This window comes from Mustelus asterias, chromosome 21, assembly GCF_964213995.1.
Source record: "Mustelus asterias chromosome 21, sMusAst1.hap1.1, whole genome shotgun sequence".
In the NCBI taxonomy this organism is placed as follows: Eukaryota; Metazoa; Chordata; class Chondrichthyes; order Carcharhiniformes; family Triakidae; genus Mustelus; species Mustelus asterias.
In genome coordinates, this window is record NC_135821.1 from 62265501 (window position 1) to 62290461 (window position 24961).

At 44.1% G+C, this 24961-nt stretch overlaps 1 protein-coding gene across 1 annotated transcript in view; it reads left to right on the forward strand.

Moving 5' to 3' along the window:
- The window catches only part of LOC144509329 (exostosin-1-like), a 297668-nt gene that overhangs the window by 256346 nt on the left and 16361 nt on the right, over window positions 1–24961 (forward strand). The window contains exons 7-9 of the mRNA XM_078237999.1: window positions 1203–1298; window positions 11911–12000; window positions 22935–23095. Coding sequence (XP_078094125.1) covers window positions 1203–1298; window positions 11911–12000; window positions 22935–23095 — 347 coding nt within the window. The remainder of the gene's footprint in view (window positions 1–1202; window positions 1299–11910; window positions 12001–22934; window positions 23096–24961) is intronic.

Genomic DNA, 24961 nt, shown 5'->3' on the forward strand with positions numbered 1-24961 from the left:
AATGCTGGTCTAGCCAGTGATGCCCACATCTCATGAAAGAATTTTTAAAAATATCAGCCGAAAGCAACAATTGGTTAGGCCACATTGGAATACTGTGTCCAATTCTGGTCAATACAGTAAGAAGCCTAACAACACCAGGTTTATGTCCAACAGGTTTATTTGGTAGCAAAAGCCACGAGCTTTCGGAACAGGTTGTCCCTTCGTCAGGTGGGTGGGAGTTCCTCTCACCCACCTGACGAAGGGACAGCCTGTTCCGAAAGCTCGTGGCTTTTGCTACCAAATAAACCTGTTGGACTTTAACCTGGTGTTGTTAGACTTCTTACTGTGTTTACCCCAGTCTAACGCCGGCATCTCCACATCAATTCTGGTCACCACACTACCAGAAGGACGTGGAGGCTTTGGAGGGAGTACAGAAAAGGTTTACCATGATGTTCTCTGGTATGGAGGGTATTAGCTATGAGGAGAGATTGGGTAAACTTCTCACAGACAGTGACCCAAACCGGGAATCAAACCCGGGTCCCTGGCGCTGTGAGGCAGCAGTGCTAACTACTGTGCCACCATGCCGCCCATATCCCATGTTGACGAAAATTGTGGGGTGCAGGAATGAGGGCTGGAATCACGGAATTAGGTCATGCCTGCCATTTTTACATGGCTCGGGAATTGTTTTGACTCAGTGAAAATCCAGACTTTAGACTCAAGTCATACCATTGCTAAAATAGCCTGAATTCTAACCAAGGGCTTTGTCATGGGGCTAAGTTGATAGTTAGGAAGCTGTTTTCTTTGATGATAGATGCTGATATTATAGCATGCAGGTTTCAAGGGAATAAAGCGTTTATTCTTCAAATAATATTGAACCCATTTGTGTAAACCTGCTTTTAAACTCGGGGGTAAAAACAGTTCTCAATTGTACTTTCATATTCTGTGTCTGTAAACAGGTCACGAGGTCTGAATCCTGACAAAATCTGTCTTTATATTCCTAGCCCTGTTTTTACTCATGGACAGCTTATGTAATTTTTTTTCCAGAGTGAGAAATGTTGATTCTGTTAAAGTCTTTGGTAATAGAATAAACTAAGAAATCTCTTATTTAAAAAAAATACTGGTCTAATAAAGATACCATTTTGACCACAAATGTTTTGCTGTCTCAGCTGGTTCTATATCATTCACAGTCACCTGTAAAATAATCTTTGCTATTTTGATCCTAGATTATTATCTTGTGGAATTGTGACAAACCACTACCCCCAAGGAGTAAATGGCCCTCCATCAGAATGCCTCTTATATTCATAAGGGGAGAACATAAGGTAAAGAGTAATTGTTTCTTAAGAAAGTCTTGTGTGTGACATTTTATTGGTTTAATGAGCCCATTAACACTCGATAACCAGAATTCCTCATCACTACTAGCAAAGGTAATATTTTTAAGACTTGAATATTGGGGATTATTGAAGCATGGATATGGGGACTCATAACAAGGCCGGAGTTAAAAGCAGAGTCGGTGAAATGGATGGCCAGAACGTCGAACAGACGAGAGGGCATCCGATTCGATTGCCATCCATCATATGTTTAGGATATGAATGACAATGTGGAGCAGGTAGTGAAATCTCCTGACACCCAGTCTGTCTGGTCTTGAATGGTGGTGTAGGATCTGGAATCTTCACGGTTCAAGATTGGAGACCTGGAAAGTACGGACAACCAATGTCCGCACAACTTGGGAAGGGTGAGATCAGACCATCAAAAGCAAAGAAATGGCCCGATGACTTCCAACATTCACATTTACCACCAGCAGCCATCTCAGGCAAATGGTGCTGACCAAACTCCAACATCGTTCGTCAATACAATACGCCGGTTATAATGTATTAACCACATCAGCAATTTCTGGCAGCTCTTTGCACCTCATTAATCTTTTGTACAGCAATTATGGATGGGTGTTCACCCATGTGAGGACTATAGAAAGCCTCTCTGCTGCTCTGTGCCTTTCCTGCAATACTCTCCCATTTTTTGTTGCATGTCTGTCAGTCATTATAAAACTGAGTGAATGCTGCATCCCATACCAATTGTTTTTTAATTACCTCAAGGGGGTGATTAGTTTTATCATCCACCACTTATAGCGAGTAAATGCACCCGCCATGTGCAATGGGAACTAAATTCTTAAATGCTGGACTCTTTCCACCCATAATGAAGATTTCTACCTGCTTTCTAATAAGGCACCAAAACTGGCAGAAGCAATTCCCACTCAGATTTGACTATTCCTTAGTTTGCTACAAAAGTCTCTCCGTAACTATTAAAAGCAGAACACTATTCAAACAAATTAAGACAGGTTTCTGCACAACATCTGTTGATGCCACCGTGTCAGCCAATGAGCTAAAAAAACTTACATTTATATAGCACCTTTCACAACCACAGGACATCGCAAAGTGCCTTATGACCAATTTTGTACTTTTAAAGCGTGGTCTTTGTCATAATGCAGGAAGTGCAGCAGCTAATTTATGCACAGCAAGCTCCCACAAATAGCAATGTAATAATGAGCAGATGATTTATTTTTGTGATGTTGACTGAGGGATGGATATTGGACAGAGCACCAGGGATAACTCCCTTGCTATTCTTTGGAAAAGTACCATAAGATCTTCACGTCCACCTGAGAGGGCAATACGGCCATTTCATTTGAGAAAGGGTACCTCTGATAGTACAGCACTCCCAGCACTGCATTGGAGGGTCAGCCCTGAAGACCTGTAGTGGGACTTGGACTTCTGATTTAGAGGCAAGAGGGCTACTAACTAAACTGTGGGCTGCCATGGCATGAGATGAGGCGGGATCTCTTAAGGTTAACTTGCAGGTGGAGTTGGCAGTGAGGAAGGCAAAAGCAATGTTAGCATTCATTTCGAGAGGACAAGAATACAAAAGCAGGGGTATACTGTTGAAACTTTATAATAGCTCTGCTCAGACCACATTTGGAATATTGTGAGCAATTCTGGGCCCCGTATCTAAGGAAGGATGTGATGGCCTTGGAGAGCGTCCAGAGAAGGTTCACGAGAATGATCCCGGGAATGAAAGGCGTGATGTATGGGGAGTGTTTGAGGACTCTGTTTAGAAGAATAGGGGGCGGGGGGATCTCATTGAAATTTACAGAATACTCAAAGAACACAAGAACTAGGAGCAGGAGTAGGCCATCTGGCCCCTCGAGCCTGCTCCGCCATTCAATAAGATCATGGCTGATCTTTTCGTGGACTCAGCTCCACTTACCCGCCCACTCACCATAACCCTTTTTCCTTCACTGTTCAAAATGTATCTATCCTTGCCTTAAAAACATTCAATGAGGTAGCCTCAACTGCTTCACTGGGCAGGGAATTCCACAGATTCACAACCCTTTGTGTGAAGAAGTTCCTCCTCAACTCAGTCCTAAATCTGCTCCCACTTATTTTGAGGCTATGTCCCCTAGTTCCAGTTTCACCCGCCAGTGGAAACAACTTCCCTGCTTCTATCTTACCTATTCCCTTCATAATCTTAAATGTTTCTATAAGATCTCCCTCATTGATGTTGCAGCTGTATAGAACGTTGGTTAGGCCACATTTGGAATACTGCGTCCAGTTCTGGTCGCCACACTACCAGAAGGACGTGGAGGCTTTGGAGAGAATAGAGAAAAGGTTTACCAGGATGTTGCCTGGTATGGAGGGTCTTAGCTATGAGGAGAGATTGGGTAAATTGGGGTTGTTCTCCCTGGAAAGACGGAGGATGAGGGGCGACCTAATAGAGGTGTATAAAATTATGAAGGGCATAGATAGGGTGAACAGTGGGAAGCTTTTTCCCAGGTCGGAGGTGACGAACACAAGGGGTCACGGGTTCAAGGTGAGGGGGGCAAGGTTCAACACAGATGTCAGGGGAACATATTTTACACAGAGGGTGGTGGGGGCCTGGAATGCACTGCCAAGCAAGCTGATTGAGCCGGACACGCTAGGATCATTTAAGACTTATCCAGATAGCCACATGAACAGACTGGGAATAGAGGGATACAAACGAATGGTCTAGTTGGGCACATGAGCGGCGCAGGCTTGGAGGGCCGAAGGGCCTGTTCCTGTGCTGTATTGTTCTTTGTTCTTTGTTCTTAATTACCTGCTGCAACTGCAAACCAACTCCTTCTTGCACAAGGACACCCGGTCCCTCTGCACAGCAGCATACTGCATTTTTTTACTATTTAAATAATAGTCCATTTTGCTGTTATTCCTACCAAAATGGATGACCTCACATTTACCAACATTGTACTCCATCTGCCAGACCCTTACCCACTCAGTTAGTCTATCTATATCCCTTTGCAGAGTTTCAGCGTCCTCTGCACACTTTGCTCTTCCACCCATCTTAGTGTCATCTGTGAATTTTGACACACTACACTTGGTCCCCAACTCCAAATCACCTATGTAAATCGTAAACAATTGCGGTCCCAACACTGATCTCTGAGGCACACCACTAGTCACTGATCGCCAACCAGAAAAACACCCATTTACCCCCACTCTTTGCTTTCTGGTAGTTAACCAATCCTCTCTCCATGCTAATCCATTACCCGTAACACCATGCATCTTTATCTTGTGCAGCAATCTTTGGTGCGACATCTTGTCAGATGCCTTCTAGAAATCCAGATACACCACATCCACAGGTTCCCCATTGTCTACTGTGCATGTAATGTTCTCAAAGAATTCCACCAAATTCGTCAAACATGACCTTCCCTTCATGAACCCATGCTGCGTCTTACCAATGGGACAATTTATATTCAGATGTCTCGCTATTTCTTCCTTGATGATAAAAAGGCCTGAATAGAGTAGACTTGGAGAAGATGTTTCCATTAATAAGAGAGACTAGGATCTGAGGGCACAGCCTCAGAGTAAAGTGATGACCCTTTAGAACCAAGATGAGGAGGAATTTCTTCAGCCAGAGAGTTGTGAATCTGTGGAATTCATTGCAACAGAAGGCTGTGAAGGCCAAGTCATTGAGTGTATTTAAGGCAGAGATAGACAGGTTCTTGGTTGATAAGTGGATCAAAGGTAATGGGGAAAAGGCAGAAAAATAGAGTTGAGAAACATATCAGCCGTGATCAAATGGCGGAGCAGACTGATGGGCCAAATGTCCTAATTCTGCTCCTATATCTTATGGTCTTATTTACAACAGGACTCAGAGCAAACAGCCTATATTACAGCAGAGTCTGTTTATTTCTCACACTGCAGCAAATAGTCTACAAATTACATTTAAAAAGCCCCTACCAGCTACAGCAAGCTGAACTCTTGACCGAATCTACCACAACATCAACCCGATAAAAAGCAAAATGCAGCGAGTGGAGGATAATTGCAGAATACAAATTTATCTGCTTTATAATCAATCCCTGTCACTTACAGCAGTGCAGCCTCCAGATGAATTGTCCAGTCACCTCCCTTCCGGCTGGGACTGGGGGTGTCATTCTGTATCGTCAGATACCCTAAACTCTGGCCGACCTGCGATATAAAAGACAAATACATGAAATGTTTTCTAAGGTTGGACCTTTCATGTTGAATTGAATAAAAATCAAAAGCGCTCATCACAAAGGACACAAAAGGTTAACCATATCAATCACAGAATGAACAAGCATTCAGCAAAACATGAGATCAAAGAGAACTTCCTCCTCACAAAATAGTATTCTGTGGAATACGTATCAACCAAAGCAGCTTCCTTGTCCCAATTAACACCTTTTAAATAGAGCTGGATGAATATCTGGTTAGGAACAGATGGTGTTGATTAAGTCTGTGTGAAACTGCATGGTTCCTGAATGATTCCATGGAAACTTGTCATCCAGGAAGACAAGGGCTCAGAGATGAACACAATCAAAATTTTGGGGTTTTACTTGCTCCACTTTGGAGTCATGGCACAAGGTTTAAAATCATTGAATCCCCTACAGAGTAGAAGGAGGCCATTCAGCCCATCAAGTCTTCATCAACATCTTAACCAGGCCCACCCTGAGCCCTATCCCCGTAACCCCACTAATTCCTAATCTGCACACTAAGGGGCAATTTAGCATGGCCAATCAACCTAACCGTCACATCTTTGGATTGTGGGAGGAAACCGGAGCACCCAGAGGAAACCCACACAGACACGGGGAGAATGTGCAAACTCCACACAGACAGTCACCTGAGGCCAGAATTGAATCCGGGTCCACAGAACCTTTCCTTGGAAACAGGCTTGTGGTAGTCTTGTGATCACAGAATGTTTCCAGCATGGAAGCATGGGCGACCCAGTGGCACAGTGGTTAGCACTGTTGCCTCACAGCGCCAGGTATCCGGGTTCGATTCCCGGCTTGGGTCACTGTCTGTGTGGAGTTTGCATGTTCTCCCCGTCATTTGGTTCCTCTTTGAAAGGGCTATCCAATTAGTCCTACTTTCCCGCCTTTTTCCTTACAACCCTGCAAATTATCTCCTTGCGAGTATTTACCATTTCTAGAAACAGAGTAAGACAAGGAAAATAACAATATATTGCCTGCACTGATTAGTGCAATGGTAGAATGAGAGGGGACAAAGTTAGGGAAACATGCTTTACCGTGTGGGTTTCCTGTGGGCACTCCGGTTTCTTCCCACAGTCCAAAAGATGTGCTGGTTAGATGCACTGGCCATGCTAAATTCTCCCCCAGTAGTACCCAAACAGGTGCTGGAATGTGGCGACTAGGGGATTTTCACAGTAACTTTATCGCAGTGTTAATGTAAGCCTACTTGCGACTCTAATAAATAAATTAAACTAAGATTGTGCTGGCGTTTTTCCCCACATGAGCTGCTGGTCTAATTCCACATTTTTTCTCACTCCCCATACTCTTTAACACCCAACCTCATCCCAATCTATTCTCACACTCATTCCCCAAACCCTTTATTGTCCCACAATACAATCAATTTCTCCAGTTCATTCCCCCGATTCTATAATACCCCACACAGTCTAATTCCCCTCTCCTCCTCATTCCCCATGCCTTTTAATATTCCACCCCTTTCACTTCCACTCTCCTTCTCTCAATATCCTTCAAAGTCCAAGTCTTCTGCCATTTACAATCCTACCTAGTGTAATTTCACTTAACTACTCATTCCTGTAGGCTCTGATAATCCTCTTTTCCAAGGAAGTATCCATTTCCATTTTGAAAGAAATTGTGAATGTTGAGCAATGTGGTTTGTGGGGGAGAGTTCCACATCCCTTTGAGTAAAGCATGTTTCCCTAACTTTGTCTCCTCTCATTCTACCATTGCACTAATCAGTGCAGGCAATATATTGTTATTTTCCTTGTCTTACTCTGATTTCTAGAAATGGAAAATACTCGCAAGGAGATAATTTGCAGGGTTGTAAGGAAAAAGCTGGAAAAGTAGGACTAATTGGATAGCCCTTTCAAAGAGGAACCAAATGACGACCTCTTGTGCTGTATGATTACATAATCTCTACCAGGTCACCCCCTATCTCTTTTCAGCTTCAGTGAAGAAAGCTCTAACCTTTAAATGATTCCTTCGTATCTGTTACCCTGTCAGCCCTGGTGACATTCTCCTGAGTCTTCGCTTTACCCTTTTCACTTCAATTAGCTTCTTTCTCTGATGGATCAAATTGCTTCTGGTCTGAGGAAAGAACCAGCTTTTGATGGGCTGAAGGCATTTCTTATTCTCTGCTTCTCAGGTTCATCTGAATTGTGTGCAGTTTGGTAATTCATGGTTGATTGGATAATTAGCTTTAATCATATCGCAGCATATATATCAACTGCACACATTAGTAATATTGTGCTATGAATAAATTAATGAACTTTCCAGCTAACCTGTGATTAATATCCCTTTATAGAGATAGCTCTTTAGTACTTGATCAGTCTCTTCACTTCGCCCCAGTATCTATCCTTCTACATGACTTACGAAGGCCCCTTTGTAATGGCTTGATTAATATATCGCCAGGGTTCCACTCAATTTAATTTTGCCAAACTCTTGGTTCCTCATGGTTTGCCCCAGTGTTGCTTTTATTCTTGCATATTTCCTCCCAGTGACAAGAGCCATGTTGGGCCACCCATACCTTGATTAGATTTTCATTACATTTTCTTTGAGGGATTATCATGCTAATTGACACCATATTCATTTTGGCTGTTCACGTGGACACTATACATTATTATCATCTCCATATGTATGATTTTCCGAAGAGTCTTACTGATAAATTTAAGGTCCTGACTGTGGTTCGGTTGGTAGCACTCCTGCCTCTTGAGTTAGAAGGTTGTGGGTCCAAGTCCCATTCCACCGACTTCAGGACAAAAACCAAGGCTGACATTCTGAGGGATTGCTGCACTGTTGAAGCAGTCAGCTTTTGGATGAGACTTCACATTATAGCCCTTGTCTGTCCCCTTGGGTAGGGCTGGAAAGGATCCCTCAAAGGATCGGAGAATTATCGCTGGCATCCTGGCCAATATTTATTCATCAGTCAACATAACTAAAACTGATTTCCAGGTTATAATCACACTGCTGTTTATACAAGCTTGCTGTGCGCAAATTGACTGCTGTATTTCCCGCATTAAATCTTCAAAAATGCCTCATAGATTTAAAGCATTTTTAGATGTCCTGTGATCACGGAGGGCACCACATAAAAAGCAAGTCTTTCTGTTCTTTTAACTCTCAACATAAGCACTAATAGTCTTTATTTGTCTTCTGATTAGCTCATGTCAATGTATATAGATCACATGGTTACATTTAAGCAGAAGTACATGGGGAAGGAAAGAGTAGGAAGACATGTTGATCGGGTGAAATGAAGTAAATAGAGTGGGAGGAGGCTCATGTAGAGCAGAAACATAACTATAGACTAGTTACCGAATGGCCTGCTTCTATAATGTAAATTGTGTGTGTATTGTCAACATGGATTATATTTTTATATTTTGCGCACAGCTTATCTGATTTCTGAATATACACTCTGATATAACATGTGCATAGGGGGAGGTGGTGGCGTAGTGGTACTGTCGCTAGTAATCCAGAAACCCAGGGTAATACTTTGGGGACCTGGGTTCGAATCCCACCACGGCAGATGCTGAAATTTAAATTCAATAAAAATCCGGAAGTCCAATGAACCACCAAACCACTCCCTCAGAAGGACATTCTTGCTATTGAGGGAATCCAGCGAAGGTTCACCGGACTGATTCCTGGAATGGCAGGACTGACATATGAAGAGGGACTGGATCGACTGGGCTTGTACTCACTGGAATTTAGGAGAATGAGAGGGGATTTCATAGAAACATATAAAATCCTGATGGGATTGGACAGACTAGATGCGGGAAGAATGTTCCCGATGTTGGGGAAGTGCAGAACCGGGGGTCACAATCTAAGAATAAGGGTAAACCATTCAGGATTGAGATGAGAAAGAACTTCATCACTCAGAGAGTTGTGAACCTGTGGAATTTTCTACCACAGAAAGTTGTTGGGGCCAGTTCAGTAGATATGTTCAAGAGGGAGCTGGAAGTGGCCCTTGTGGCTAAAGGGATCAAGGGGTATGGAGAGAAAGCGGGAGTGGGATACTGAAAGTGCATGATCAACCATGATCATATTGAATTGTGGTGCAGGCTTGAAGGGCCGAATGGTCTATTCCTGTACCTATTTTCTATGTTTCTCTGTTTAAAAACCCATCGGGTTCACTAATGTCCTTTAGCAAAGGAAATCTGCCATCCTTACCTCATCAGGCCTAGACCCACAGCACTGTGTTGACTCTTAAAAAGCCTAGCAAGCCACTCACAGGACAATTAAGGATGGGCAATAAATGCTGGCCCTGCCAGCGTTATCCACTTTCCTTGAATGAATAAAAAAAAGTGTCCAATATATAATCTGTGTGTAGTCTGTACAAATATTGTCTTCTGTATATCTGAAAGTTTGGCAGTAGATATAAACTTGTGCACAGCCTGTACATAGCCTACCAATGATGTATGTAAGCAGCATATTTCCAGTCTACAGACAACCTGATAGTAGCTTGTTAGTATCATAAACTTATCCTATTGATCGCTGTGTCCAGTTTTTATAAGGCGCATATGTAAACTGCATATAGACTGTGCACAGCTTCTATATAATCTGAACATAGACTTTATATAACCTGCATCCAGAGAATGCCACATAGACATGAAATATTTCCAACTGCGGGTAAAATGAAGATTCTTGTTCAAGGAAATCTAGGTTAATGGTGGCCAAGAGGCTTTCGAATTGGACCTAAATATAGTGTTGTGCCAAAGACAAGGTTATTTTTCTTAACAAACTTTAATAATCTGTTGGGTGGGATGAGTAATTTTACTTCTTACACGATCTAACTATACACAACACTAATTGGGGGAGGGGCTTCGAGTGGTGGATGAGACCCAAGGTTCAACTCCCAAAGGGTTGTGAATCTGTGGAATTCGCTACCCCAAAGTGCAGTGGATGCTGGGACAGTGAGTAAACTTAAGGAGGAGTTAGACAGATTTTTAATTGGTAATGAGGTTATGGGGAGAAGGCAGGAAAATGGGGATGAGGAGTATATCAGCCATGATCAAATGCGGAGCAGACTCAATGGGCTGAATGGCCTAATTCTGCTCCTATTTCTAATGAACTGTATCTTATGAACTTCAAGGTTCCAAAGAATGGGTCCAGACAATCTGTCAGGATCGCATCTACCATAAGACTAATCTCATCAGTGATAAACTTTAACTAGGTAGTGCAGAAAGATGGTTCTGGTCGTGAGTATAGTTGCCAAATCTAGTCAGAAATCATCCTGGAGGCATCATCACATGACCTGCCAGCTCTAACCAACCCTCCCAATTCTATCATTGGTTGCCTGACCTCACAGCGCCCTGCATTTCCACAGCCAATCAGAAAGTGAAAGGATTCCTCAGTAAATAGATTGGATGATTCTTGGCTGTTCAGTCAAACAAGCTCCTATTCCCAAGTCCAATTATTTTTATAACTAATAAACAAAATTATTCAAAGTATTTTTTTAAAAAAGAAACCTTTTTTTGATAGCCTCATAATATTTTCCAGGTTTGCTGGAGATTAGTCTTTAATTCCAGGAAACCAGAGTGCCAAGTCTTCGAATTATAGTTACCCCTCTCTCCTGGAGTTTGGGAAGTCTACTAGCTCAGTTGTTATACGTTCATCCCAATATGGCTTTAATGAGACAGCCCAGGAAAACTTTGCACTTAGTGCCCTGGTCTGTGCTGAGATAGCACACCTGCACCAAGGGGAAATAAAGATATCCGACAGGGTTCCTGCTGCCGATAACTGTCCTGCAGCTTCTGTATCTGTGGGCACTGGGTAAGGACTGGGTTGGGTTCAGTAATGACTCTATCCACAGTCTTAACAACCTACTCGCTGAGAGCGTGCATGAAGAACTCCAATAGGCATAATCATAGAATAGAATCATGGAATCCCTACAGTACAGAAGGAGGCCATTTGGCCCATTGAACCTGCACCAACAACAATCCCACCTATCCCTGTAACCTCCCATATATGCCCGACTACTCCCCCTGGTGCTAAGGGGCAGTTTTACCATGGCCAATCCACCTAACCTGTACATGTTTGGACTGCGGGAGGAAACCTACACAGACACGGGGAGAATGTGCAAACTCCACACAGACAGTTACCCAAGACCAGAATTGAACCCGGGGCCCTGGCGCTGTGGGGCAGCAGTGCTAACCACTGTGCCACCGTGCTGCCCCAACGGGGAACAACTGATGGCTGTGGGAACCATCCACAGAGGGATTGCCAAAGGAGGAGAAAGTTATATCGCTTTGTTTAAACCCAATTTTCTCCCTTTCTCTCCCAAGGGAGCTGCTTATTGTTCAGGTACCTCAGCCCAAGCAGCAATCTTCACCTGTAGGATACTAACTGTGCTAGAATACAAGTGGGAATATTTGAGTAGGGAAGGCCCCGTATTAATTGCGATGCCTCTTCTCTTCAAGGCCATGAGCAGTCGCTTCTTTCCCTATGATGTCATAACCACGGATGCTGTGCTGAGTCTGGATGAGGACACTGTACTCTCCACCAATGAGGTATGTTGCATCTCCATGGAATGAAGACCAGAATTCTCCGGCTGTTCCCGCCCTGCCAATGCTGCCAGCGAGGACGAGGAATTTGGCGCTCAGCCAAATCTCCGTTCACTGCAGGGGGACCAGAAAATCCCGCCCGGAGTATATTGTCTTTTGGAAATGTATATGCAGAGTCTCCAATCTTGTAAGTGACTTAAAAATTAGCAGCGCAAATAATGAAGAATAATACACTCCAATTCTGAAGAGAATGTGAACAAAGACCCAAGAGAGGGGATATGCGTTATTTAGAACAGAGGTATGATGTGCTGATCAGTAAAGACATGTTGGGTTTTTTAAAAATCCTCTTCATTCGAAGGATTTAGGCATCACTGATGAGGGTAACATTTATTCTTCATGTCTAATTGTCCTTAAGAAGGTGGTGGTGAGTTACTTGCTTGAACTGCTGTTTTCCGTGTGACGAAGGTGCTCCCACAGTGTTATCAGGGAAGGTGTTGCAGGATTTTGACCCAACGATAGACGATATATTGCCAAGTCAGAATGATGTGTGATTTGAGGGGAACTTGAAGGTGATGGTGTTCTCATGAGCATGCTGCCCTACCCTTAGAATATCATGGAATCCCTATAGTGCAGAAGGAGGCTATTTGGCCCATCGAGCCTGTACCAACAACAACCCTACCCAGGCCCCGTCCCCATAACCCCATATATTTACTCTGCTAATTCCTCTGACATTAATGGTCAATTTAGCATGGCTAATCAACCTAACCTGCACATCTTTGGATGGTGGGATGAAAACGGAGCACCCGGCGGAAACCCACGCAGACACAGGGAGAACGTGCAAACTCCACACAGGCAGTCACCCGAGGCCGGAATTGAACCCGGATCCTTGGCGCTGTGGGGCTAACCACTGTGTCACCATGCCATCCTTAATTCTACGAGGCAGAGGTTTCAGGTTTGTGAGCCGCTGTTGAAGTACTTTGGCAAATAGTTGCAGTGCATTCAGGATAATAAATAAGTCTATCCTTCTATCAATCCAATGTATAGTTATGGTAAAAAAAGGACTAAAAACACTAGGCAAGGGAATAAATGCTAATTAAACAAGTTTGCATTGTGTGTTAGTCAGATCACATTCGGAATCATCTTTGCCACTCTGAACATATAGCTGCAAGAAGGATTGCCCTTGAATAGAGGCAAACTGTGACGGTGATTTCAGGAATTCAAATTATGAGGAAAGGTTAAAGCTTCATAAGTTCAACTTGCTTCCTTTTCTGAATGTTTATGAAATCAATTGACAAAGGCAAATTGTCAACCATGGTCTGTTAAAATACAAGGGGATATCACTTTTAAATTGAGGAAGCGGGGCACAAGAAGGGAAGACAGAAGAAGGTTTTGTGCTCAAAGGCTAATTATGGAATTATAGTAAAGAAGAATATTGACAGGAATAGCATTACATATATTATATAGCACACAATCAGGCCATTCAGACCAAATGGCACACCTCATTATTCCACTCAAACCTGTGAATGGATTCTAAATACAGCTTGAATATTTTTTAAGAGGGAAAGGTTTGACAAAGACATGTTGGGGAAACATTATTAGTTTGATTTACCGCAAGGCTTTTCCTTGTATTATAAAAGAAAAATCTGTTTCCTTCCTTCTTTCCTCCCTTCTCGCTGCCTCATTTTCTTTCTCTTTCTGTCATGATATTTCTGTATCTTTTCTATTTTTTATCATTCTTTCTTTTCTCTCTCTCCCTTTCAGTGTCTCTCCTGTCTCTTTTGATTTATTTTGTTTTTTCCAACCCTTTTTATCCCTTTCTTTTAGTTTCTCACATATTTTAAATTTAGTTTCTTTTTTCCTGACTCTTTCTGTCCGGTTCTTTCTCCCTTTTTCTGCCTCTTTATTTCAACACTATTTATCTCTCCCTTTCTCCCCTTTTTAGGGGCGGCGCGGTGGCACAGTGGTTAGCACTGCTGCCTCACAGCACCAGGGATCCGGATTTAATTCACGGATTGGGTCACTGTCTGTGTGAAATCTGTACATTGTCCCCATGTCTGCGTGGCTTTCCACCGTAAGAAGTCTCACAACACCAGGTTAAAGTCCAACAGGTTTATTTGGCAGCAAAATCCATAGCTTTCAGAGTGCTGCTCCTTCGTCAGGTAAGTGGGAGTTCTGTTCACAAACAGGGCATATAAAGACACAAACTCAATTTACAAAATAATGGTTGGAATGCGAATCTTTACAGGTGATCAAGTCTTAAAGGTACAGACAATGTGAGTGGAGAGAGCGTTAAGCACAGGTTAAAGAGATGTGTATTGTCTCCAGACAGGACAGTTAGTGAGATTTTGCAAGCCCAGGCAAGTCGTGGGGGTTACAGATAATGTGACATGAACCCAAGATCCCGGTTGAGGCCGTTCTCATGTGTGCGGAACATGGCTATCAGTCTCTGCTCAGCGACTCTGCGTTGTCATGTGTCGTGAAGGCCACCTTGGAGAACGCTTACCCGAAGATCAGAGGCCGAATGCCCGTGACTGCTGAAGTGTTCCCCAACAGGAAGAGAACAGTCTTGCCTGGTGATTGTCGAGCGGTGTTCATTCATCCATTGTCGTAGCCTCTGCATGGTCTCTCCAATGTACCATGCCTCGGGACATCCTTTCCTGCAGCGTATCAGGTAGACAACGTTGGCCGAGTTGCAAGAGTATGTACTGTGTACCTGGTGGATGGTGTTCCCATGTGAGATGATGGCATCCGTGTCAATGATCCGGCACATCTTGCAGAGGTTGCTGTGGCAGGGTTGTGTGGTGTCGTGGTCACTGTTCTCCTGAACGCTGGGTAGTTTGCTGCGGACAATGATCTGTTTGAGGTTGTGCGGTTGTTTGAAGGCAAGAATTGGGGGTGTGGGGATGGCCTTGGCGAGATGTTCGTCTTCATCAATGACATGTTGAAGGCTCCGTAGAAGATGTGTAGCTTCTCCGCTCCGGGGAAGTACTGGATAACGAAGGGTACTCTGTCCGCCGTGTCCCGTGTTTGTCTTCTGAGGAGGTTGGTGCGGTTTTTCGCTGTGGCGCGTCAGAATTGTCGATCGATGAGTCGAGCGCCATATCCTGTTCTTATGAGGGCATCTTTCAGCGTCTGGAGGTGTCTGTTGCGATCCTCCTCATCTGAGCAGATCCTGTGTATACGGAGGGCTTGTCCGTAGGGGATGGCTTCTTTAACGTGTTTAGGGTGGAAGCTGGAGAAGTGGAGCATCATGAGGTTATCCGTGGGTTTGCGGTACAGTGAGGTGCTGAGGTGACCGTCCTTAATGGAGATGCGTGTGTCCAAGAATGCACCCGAATCCGGAGAGTAGTCCATGGTGAGTCTGATGGTGGGATGGAACTTGTTGGTGTCATCATATAGTTGTTTCAGTGATTGTTCACCATGAGTCCAAAGGAAGAAAATGTCATCGATGTATCTAGTGTATAGCATCGGTTGAAGGTCCTGTGTGGTGAAGAGGTCTTGTTCGAACCTGTGCATGAAGATGTTGGCATATTGAGGTGCAAATTTGGTCCCCATGGCTGTTCCCTGTATCTGGATGAAGAACTGGTTGTTGAAGGTGAAGACATTGTGGTCCAGGATGAAGCGGATGAGTTGTAAAATTGCATCTGGAAACTGGCAGTTGTCGGCGGTGAGTACTGAGGCAGTTGCAGCAATGCCTTCATCGTGGGGAATGCTGGTGTAGAGTGCCGAGACATCCATTGTGACGAGGAGTGCTCCTGGTTCAACTGCTCCATGTGTGCTGAGTTTCTGTAGGAAGTCCGTAGTGTTGTGACAAAAGCTGGGGGTTCTTTGTACAATGGGTTTCAAGGTGCCCTCAACGTAGACGGAGAGGTTCTCGCACAGGGTCCTATTGCCCGATACGATGGGGCGGCCGGGTGTGTTTGTATCCCACGTACTCCCCGCGTTGGAGATCTCTACTGCCTCCCGAAGATACACAAGGCAAACACACCCGGCCGTCCCATCGTATCGGGCAATAGGACCCTGTGCGAGAACCTCTCCAGCTACGTCGAGGGCATCCTGAAACCCATTGTACAAAGAACCCCCAGCTTTTGTCGCGACACTATGGACTTCCTACAGAAACTCAGCGCACATGGAGCAGTTGAACCAGGAGCACTCCTAGTCACAATGGATGTCCCGGCACTCTACACCAGCATCCCCCACGATGATGGCATTGCTGCAACTGCCTCAGTACTCAACGCCGACAACTGCCAGTTTCCAGATGCAATTTTACAACTCATCTGCTTCATCCTGGACCACAATATCTTCACCTTCAACAACCAGTTCTTCATCCAGATACAGGGAACCAGCCATGGGGACCAAATTCGCACCTCAATATGCCAACATCTTCATGCACAGGTTCGAACAAGACCTCTTCACCGCACAGGACCTTCAACCGATGCTATACACTAGATACATTGATGACATTTTCGCCCTTTGGACTCATGGCGAACAATCACTGAAACAACTATATGATGACATCAACAAGTTCCATCCCACCATCAGACTCACCATGGACTACTCTCCGGAATCGGTTGCATTCTTGGACACACACATCTTCATTAATGACGGTCACCTCAGCACTTCACTGTACCGCAAGCCCACGGATAACCTCATGATGCTCCACTTCTTCAGCTTCCACCCTAAACACGTTAAAGAAGCCATCCCCTACGGACAAGCCCTCCGTATACACAGGATCTGCTCAGATGAGGAGGATCGCAACAGACACCTCCAGACGCTGAAAGATGCCCTCATAAGAACAGGATATGGCGCTCGACTCATCGATCGACAGTTCTGACACGCCACAGCGAAAAACCGCACCGACCTCCTCAGAAGACAAACACGGGACACAGTGGACAGAGTACCCTTCGTTGTCCAGTACTTCCCCGGAGCGGAGAAGCTACGACATCTTCTACGGAGCCTTCAACAAGTCATTGATGAAGACGAACATCTCGCCAAGACCATCCCCACACCCCCACTTCTTGCCTTCAAACAACTGCACAACCTCAAACAGACCATTGTCCGCAGCAAACTACCCAGCGTTCAGGAGAACAGTGACCACGACACCACACAACCCTGCCACAGCAACCTCTGCAAGATGAGCCGGATCATTGACACGGATGCCAACATCTCACATGGGAACACCATCCACCAGGTACACGGTACATACTCTTGCAACTCGGCCAACGTTGTCTACCTGATACGCTGCAGGAAAGGATGTCCCGAGGCATGGTACATTGGGGAGACCATGCAGACGCTACGACAATGGATGAATGAACACCGCTCGACAATCACCAGGCAAGAGTGTTCTCTTCCTGTTGGGGAACACTTCAGCGGTCACGGGCATTCGGCCTCTGATCTTCGGGTAAGCGTTCTCCAAGGTGGCCTTCACGACACACGACAACGCAGAGTCGCTGAGCAGAGACTGATAGCCAAATTCCGCACACATGAGAACGGCCTCAACCGCGATCTTGGGTTCATGTCACATTATCTGTAACCCCCACGACTTGCCTGGGCTTGCAAAATCTCACTAACTCTCCTGTTTGGAGACAATACACATCTCTTTAACCTGTGCTTAACGCTCTCTCCACCCACATTGTCTGTACCTTTAAGACTTGATTACCTGTAAAGATTCGCATTCCAACCATTATTTTGTAAATTGAGTTTGTGTCTTTATATGCCCTGTTTGTGAACAGAAGTCCCACTTACCTGACGAAGGAGCAGCACTCCGAAAGCTATGGATTTTGCTACCAAATAAACCTGTTGGACTTTAACCTGACGTTGTGAGACTTCTTACTGTGTTTACCGCAGTCCAACGCCGGCATCTCCACATCATGGGTTTCCACCCACAGTCGGAAAGACGTACTGGTTCAGTGCATTGGCCATGCTAAATTCTCCCTCAGTGTACCTGAACAGACGCCGGAGTGTGGCGACTAGGGGATTTTCACAGTTGCAATGTTAATGTAAGCGTACTTGTGACACTAATAAATAAACTTTAAACATTCTCATATTATTTCTCTCACTTTCCCTCTCCTTTATTTCTGTTTTTTTATTCTTACTGTCTCTCATCTTCTCTCACTTTCATACTATCTTTTTTCTATCAGTCTCTTTATTTCTGTCTCTCTTTCTCTTTATTTCTGCCTCTCTTTCTCTTTCTGTCTCTTTCTCTCTTACTCCCAGGCTCAGTGACTTAATGAGTTGCTATCTTTTTCAGAAAATCACCTTGACTTAGTCATCTCTAACAATAATTTTATATCCTCCTCCAAATACACCTATATTCTTAATTTCACTATCATTTGTGAAGGAAAAGTGCAAAATATTGATTTAATATCTTTTACATCATCACCCTTGTTATATATTTAAGTGGTTGCTTGATTGCTTTAAGAGCCAGTCACATGATTTGATGGTGATGTCATTGGGGTGTTTCACAGGTTCCTGTTTTTAGTTTCATTTTCTACTTTGTCCAGGCAACAGCTCCTACAATAACAAAAACAGAATGCTAGAAAATCTCAACAGGCCTGACAGCACCTGTGGAGAGAGAACAGAGCTAACGTTTTGAGTCCGTTTGCCAGAGCTGAAGACAATAAAAAAGAGGATGAGATTTATTGTGGTGAAGAGGGAGGAGGAGCTATGGGGGCTGAATACAGAGCCAACAGTTGGTGGAGACAGGAGAGATTGACAAAGATGTCATATACAAAATGTAAATGGTGGTGATGGCTAAGAGATTAGAGTGTGTTAATGGCACAACAAAGGTAAGCACTATGTCGAAGGACCACCTGAAACAGGTAACAGATGACCCTCGTGAGGTAAGGGGAAGGGAGACAGTGGTAGACAATAAAGATGGAAAGCACGATTTTAAAAAATTAAAACTGAAACAATGAAAATAATTTTAAAAATAAATAAATACATTGATGGAAATGGGGTGAAGGCAGAGGGGAGAATTGATGCTCTGAAGTTGTTGAACTCAATGTTCAGTCTGGAAGGTTATAAAGTGCCTAATTGGGAGATCAAGTATTGTTCCTTCAGTTTGCATTGAGCTTCACTGGAACATTACAACAGGCCAAGAATAGAGATGTGAACATGAGAGCAAGATAGTGTATTGGAATGGCAAGCAACAGGAAGGTTATGCTTGCACATGGACCGAAGATGTTCTGTAAAGCAGTCACCCAGTCTGCGTTTGGTCTCTCCGATGTAGAGTAGACCACATTGGGAGCAGCGAATGCAATAGAGCAGATTACAATAAATCTGTTGTTATTTTGAATCGACATGTGTAAACCACTTTTTTTTTTCTTTTTGTTTAAAACCCTCAACCCCTAACATAGTTAGGACATTACAACGCTCAACAACTAGATTCTCCAATTCACTGCTCAGCAATCCTTCCCTCTCTTTAACTGCTATTTTATTTTTATATGCCTATAAAGTAAAGTCGGTATTGTCCCAGATGACCTTAGACTGTGACTGGTGGTGATATAACCTGAGGATCACACCTCAGGTGGGGAGCAAGGTTGAGAAGGCGGGCCCTCATGAATAACCTCAGCTGGTACGGGAATTGAACCCACACTGTTGGCATCACTCTGCATTAGTAACCAGCTGTCCAGCCAACTGAGCTAAACTGACACCGTGTGGAGCACTGGAGCTTATAAACACCTTTGCTGTCAAACATACTTGCAGTTCATTTCCTGGAGTGAGAGTATTCAAGCTGGGTACCTTGAACCAACTGCTGTCCTTTCATTTCTGACTCATTTATCCTAATTCTGTGCATGGTTACAGGGGAATAGCAGTAGGTGAATTTCTCATTCGGAGAGCTGGTGCAGACATGATGGGCTGAATGGCCTCCTTCTGCACTGTAGCAGTTCTACAATTGATTTAGTATCTGCCGTTTGAGATATGCAGAATACTGGCACTATGGAATTAAGCTTTAGATCTGGTCCCCAAGGCTTCATGGTGTTCAGTGAAGTGTCCACACAAATGGAAAACCATGAGCAATTCGGATGCAATGGCACATTACAAAGCTGACCATAAATATGCACTAAATTGGTGATTGTAGTCACCTTCTCAGGGCATGGGAGGAAGATGGTGTTAAGAATGGAATGTGTAGATTCACATCGTTCATGCTGCAAACCATTGTAATTCTCCTGAACATGATCAGTGAGCGAGCCATTACTTGGGATTGCGATCCTCATTACAAAGCATTAACCACACTGCGTTAGAGTAAATACAGAGACTGGATTGTTCAGCATTCCAATTGAATGCCCCACCCCGCCTCCGGCAAAGAACAGCCATTATCATCCACTGTTCAGTGGTTTTTCGTAAGCGTCAGTACTAGCCCAAAGATGTAAATGATTGAATGGTTGTTCAACCAGATGAGCGAAAGTGATAAAGTAGCGAGCGGGCATTGCGGGACTGAGCAGAAGATGTGTTTCTACATGCCTCATTCAACAGTGAATAAGATGGTCAGTCCTATTAATATTAATCCACTTCATATCAAAACACAATGCCGTCGGCATTTGTCATCCCTGAACTGTGCAGTGAGTTAAAAGGAAATAAACTGCCCTTGCAAACAAAATTAGAATGTGGAGCGCTGGAGGATGCATTCTGTTTTCCTTCTGTGCAATAAAGAAAATAAAGAACCTGCATTTCTTGAGGGGGGCGATCTTACCAGCTTGTCATGCCGGTGGGAGAGGTAGGAAATTGGGTTCGCATCCTGTTCCTTGCCTCTCGCGATCTAACCGGCTCTGGATTGCCGGTGTGATCAACCTCGCGCCCAGGAAGAGCACAAGGCTGATTTAAATAATCATTTCCATGTAATTATTGAGTCCCGGGGGTGGGTGGGGTCCACTCCCACTACTGGCGTGAATCACATTTTGCCTCCTTTTTGCACTAAGTGACATAAGATGGTGTCTGAAAGCCCGCCGAAAAAATGGGCTCGATTCTTTCCAGTTTTCACGCTCATTCGGCACTTAGAATTTTTTTGGTGAGATCCCGTGGTATTAGTGGTGTTACCACCAGATAATTAATCCAGAAACTCAGCTACAGTTCTGGGTTCCTGGGTTCGAATCTTGCCACGGCAGATGGTGGAATTTGAATCCAATAAAAAATATCTAGAATTAATAATCTACTGATGACCATGAAACCATTGTCGATTCTTAGAAAAACCTATCTGGCCCAGTAATGTCCTTTAGAGAAGGAAATCTGCCATCTTTACCCGATCAGGCCTACATGTGACTCCAGAACCACAGCAATGTGATTGATACTCAACTGCCTTCAGGCAATTAGGGATGGACAATAAATGCTGGCCAGCCAGCAGCACCCATGTCCCACGAATGAATTTTAAAAAAACCTCAAACCACTCTTCCATAGAAACTAGAAGCAGGAGTAGGCCATTCGGCCCTTCGAGCCTGCTCCGCTAGTCATCTTGATCATGGCTGATCATCCAATTCAATATCCTGGGTGAGTCCTTCTCCCCATATCCCTTGATCCCTTTAGCTCCAAGAGTTATATGTAATTTCTTCTTGAAATCAGACAATGTTTTGGCCTCAACTACTTTCTGTGGTAGTGAATTCAACACATTCACCACCTTCTAGATGAGGAAATTTCTCCTCACCTCAGTTCTAAAAGGTCCTCAAACTTTGACCCCTAGTACTGGACTTCCCCACCATTGATAACGTTCTTTCTGAATCTACACTGTCTAACCCTGTTAGAATTTTATAAGTTTCTATGAGATCCCCTCTCACTCTTCTAAATTCCAATGAATATAATCCTAACCGAATTAGTCGCTCCTCATATGACAGACCTGCCATCCCAAGAATCATTAAACAAACAGATAAAAGTAGTTATTTAAGTGGAAGAAAGATATCTTCTAATTTGGCCAATTAACAGTAAGCTGAAAACACAAAAGTATCTGTTTCTGCCGTAACACTAAACTTTGCTGAGACCTCGTTTCCCAAACAAGAACCATAAACCTATTGCTCAAATCTAGCTAATGATTACCACACCGTACAACTTGAATGACCAGAACTTGGGAATGGTCATCAGTTCAGCAAAGAAAATGATCTTTTGCACAAACTGGTTTGCCTTTAACACTTCGGAGGTGATCATATTCTCAGTCCAGAACGAGTGTGAAAACTGGAGAGTTTCTGATCCGTTTCTTGGGTGAGTCCAAATCTGCAATCTTAGAGCAAAAAAGCCATCAAAATCTGTTTCTCGCCTGAAAGGGTAGGGGTCAGGGCTTAAATTGCCCAAACGCTGGCTGAGAGCAGCAGAGGGTGCCATTGTGCATCCGCATGTCTCTGAGAGCAGAGAGACCTATCACTCAGTCTCTGCTGCTCTCAGCCAGCCTCCATGGCCTAAAGCAGGCACTCTCCCAGCTACTGTGGGGGTCCGTGAGCTCACTAATTTCATTTAAATTATATTCAAATTCGACTTAAATAATTTATTCAGCCTTGTGCCAGAAATGGGCATGAGGCTGTCCCCTGGATATCTGGTGCTGCTAAGATCATGAGATATGGGAAATCGGCACAAACCTGATTTCTCGGCTCTCGCACGAACGTAACTGCTCGCCCCGCCCATCAGCCGGTGAGTCGTGATGATAAGATTGCCCCCTTAATCTCTAGTTGAAGATTGCTGCCTCTCTCTCTTTCTTGCTGCTGCTTCTTCAACACCTCATCAGTATCTAAACTGCTTTCTGACTGACAGCACTCTGACTACTAATTGTATCAATTGCAAAAAACACCCCATTCCCTATTTCCTTTCTCTTAAATGGTTTCCAAAACACACGGTAGTTTGATTATACTTGTGCAAAAAAAATACATTCATTTTAATAGCATCCTGTCATTTTTTGACAAATGTCCATCGTTTGTTTCGAAGACACGCCTGATGAGCCATTGCCTTTGTTCCTTCTCCAGGTTGACTTTGCGTTCATCGTGTGGTGCAGCTTCCCTGATCGGATTGTAGGTTACCCAGCACGCAGTCATTTTTGGGACAGCAGCAAAGGATTATGGGGATACACATCAAAATGGACCAATGAATATTCCATGGTTTTAACTGGAGCAGCATTTTACCACAGGTAACTCAATTCAAAGGAAAATGTAAGCGGTGCTCACTGCTTCTGTGAGACACTTGGAGGACGCAAAAGGATTTTAGGCTCAGGGACAAGGCAGCTTTCTAACCCATCCTGCCCAGTGAGTGTTGGCACTATCTCAATCAGAAATGCCTTAAAACGATTTTGACTCTTTATATATTTCACAATGGAATTGAAGATGGAATCCTCCCGATCCCCCACCGGCGGGTTCAATGGCAAGTTGGGGGGGGGGGGGGGGGGTGATATTGAGAGAATTCGGTGGGAGGGCCAAAAATCGGTTGTATTCCGGCGTGAATTTATAGTGGGACCTTCCACTCATGCCTGCCATGGCAAATTGGGAAACTGCTGGAGGCCAGTGTGAACCTCATTTGCATCCCACTAATTCCGGTGGTGGGTGGGATAGGAAAATTGGCCCCATTGTTATCATGCCTTTTGATGTCTTTTTATCGACAGAATATTAAAATTGCCTCAGCAGCCACGGCCATTCAGCCCTTCAAATCTGTTCTGTTATTCAATTTGAACTCTGACAGGGCAGCACTCCCTCAGTACTGCAATGGGAGATTGTGTTCAGTACACAGCCTGTGTTGAGTTTGCTGTGACAGTGCATGCCAGAGTTGGCCTCAGTGTCCTGGATAAGCCCAGCGCACCGCGAAGCACAAGATCACTTGAGGGAGATCATTGGCACATCTCAATTCATTCAACCAGACAAGTAGAATAATCACAGATTTTATTGAGAATTGTAAAGGCCTCGATCAGATCACCCCTCTTGAGGAAAGAGGCGCCGCCTGTTTAGTCTTTATTGATAAAACTCTCAGCTCTCGTATCATCCTTGGATATTGTTATTTTCACGTTCTCCGGTGTCTCTAAATCGTTTTTGTAACAGAGACCAGGAATGCGCAGATGTTATGCATATATATCCCACGAAGTGGCCTTCTCAAGCAAGTACAAAATGAAGAATAATAAATCAGAAGTTAAAATTAGTGTTACTTGCCCTTGCTTTGTAACCCATTGTCTATTCTGAACACTAGCACGTGGCAGAAAGGAATATTTCAACCCAGAGTGATCTCACACATGGGGCTGAATATTAAAATCAATAAAACTTCACAAATGTGAAGTTATCCACTTTGGCAGGAAGAGCAGAAATACAGAGTATTTCTTAAACATTCAGAGATATTGACGGGTGTTGATGTCCAAAGGGATCTGGGTGTCCTTGTTCATTAGTCACTGAAAGCTAACATGCAGATACAGCAAACAATTTGGAAGACAAATGGTGTGTTTATTACAAGAGGATTTGAGTAGAATATATCTTGCTGCAATTGTATAGAGCCTTGGGAGGCCACACCTGGAGTATTGCATGCAATTTTGGTCTCTTTACCCAAGGATGGATGTACTTGCCACGACATGGAGGAAGCGCAACAAAGGTTCACCAGACTGATTCCTGGGATGACGGTGTTGTCCTATGGGGAGAGAATTGAGGAGATTGAGCCTGTATCCTCCAAAGTTTAGAAGAATGAGAGGTGATCTCATTGAAACATACAATATTCTTACAGGGCTCAACAATGCAGATGTAGAAAGGATGTTTTCCCTATCTGGGGAGGGGCGGGGTGGGGGGGAGTCCTGCCCTCAGGATCTCCTGGCCAACCTCTTCTATTACCAGTCTCCGTTACATCACCATGGAGACAAACTCGGCGACCATTTAAATTGTGTAGATCCAAGACAGTGAGTGTTAGCAAGCTATTGTACCTTGAGGGAGATCACCACCAGATTCAGTCCTGCGCTTATCTGATCTTCATACACGCTGGTTCGTGCATTGGCCATGCTAAATCCTCCCTCTGTGTACCCGAACTGGCG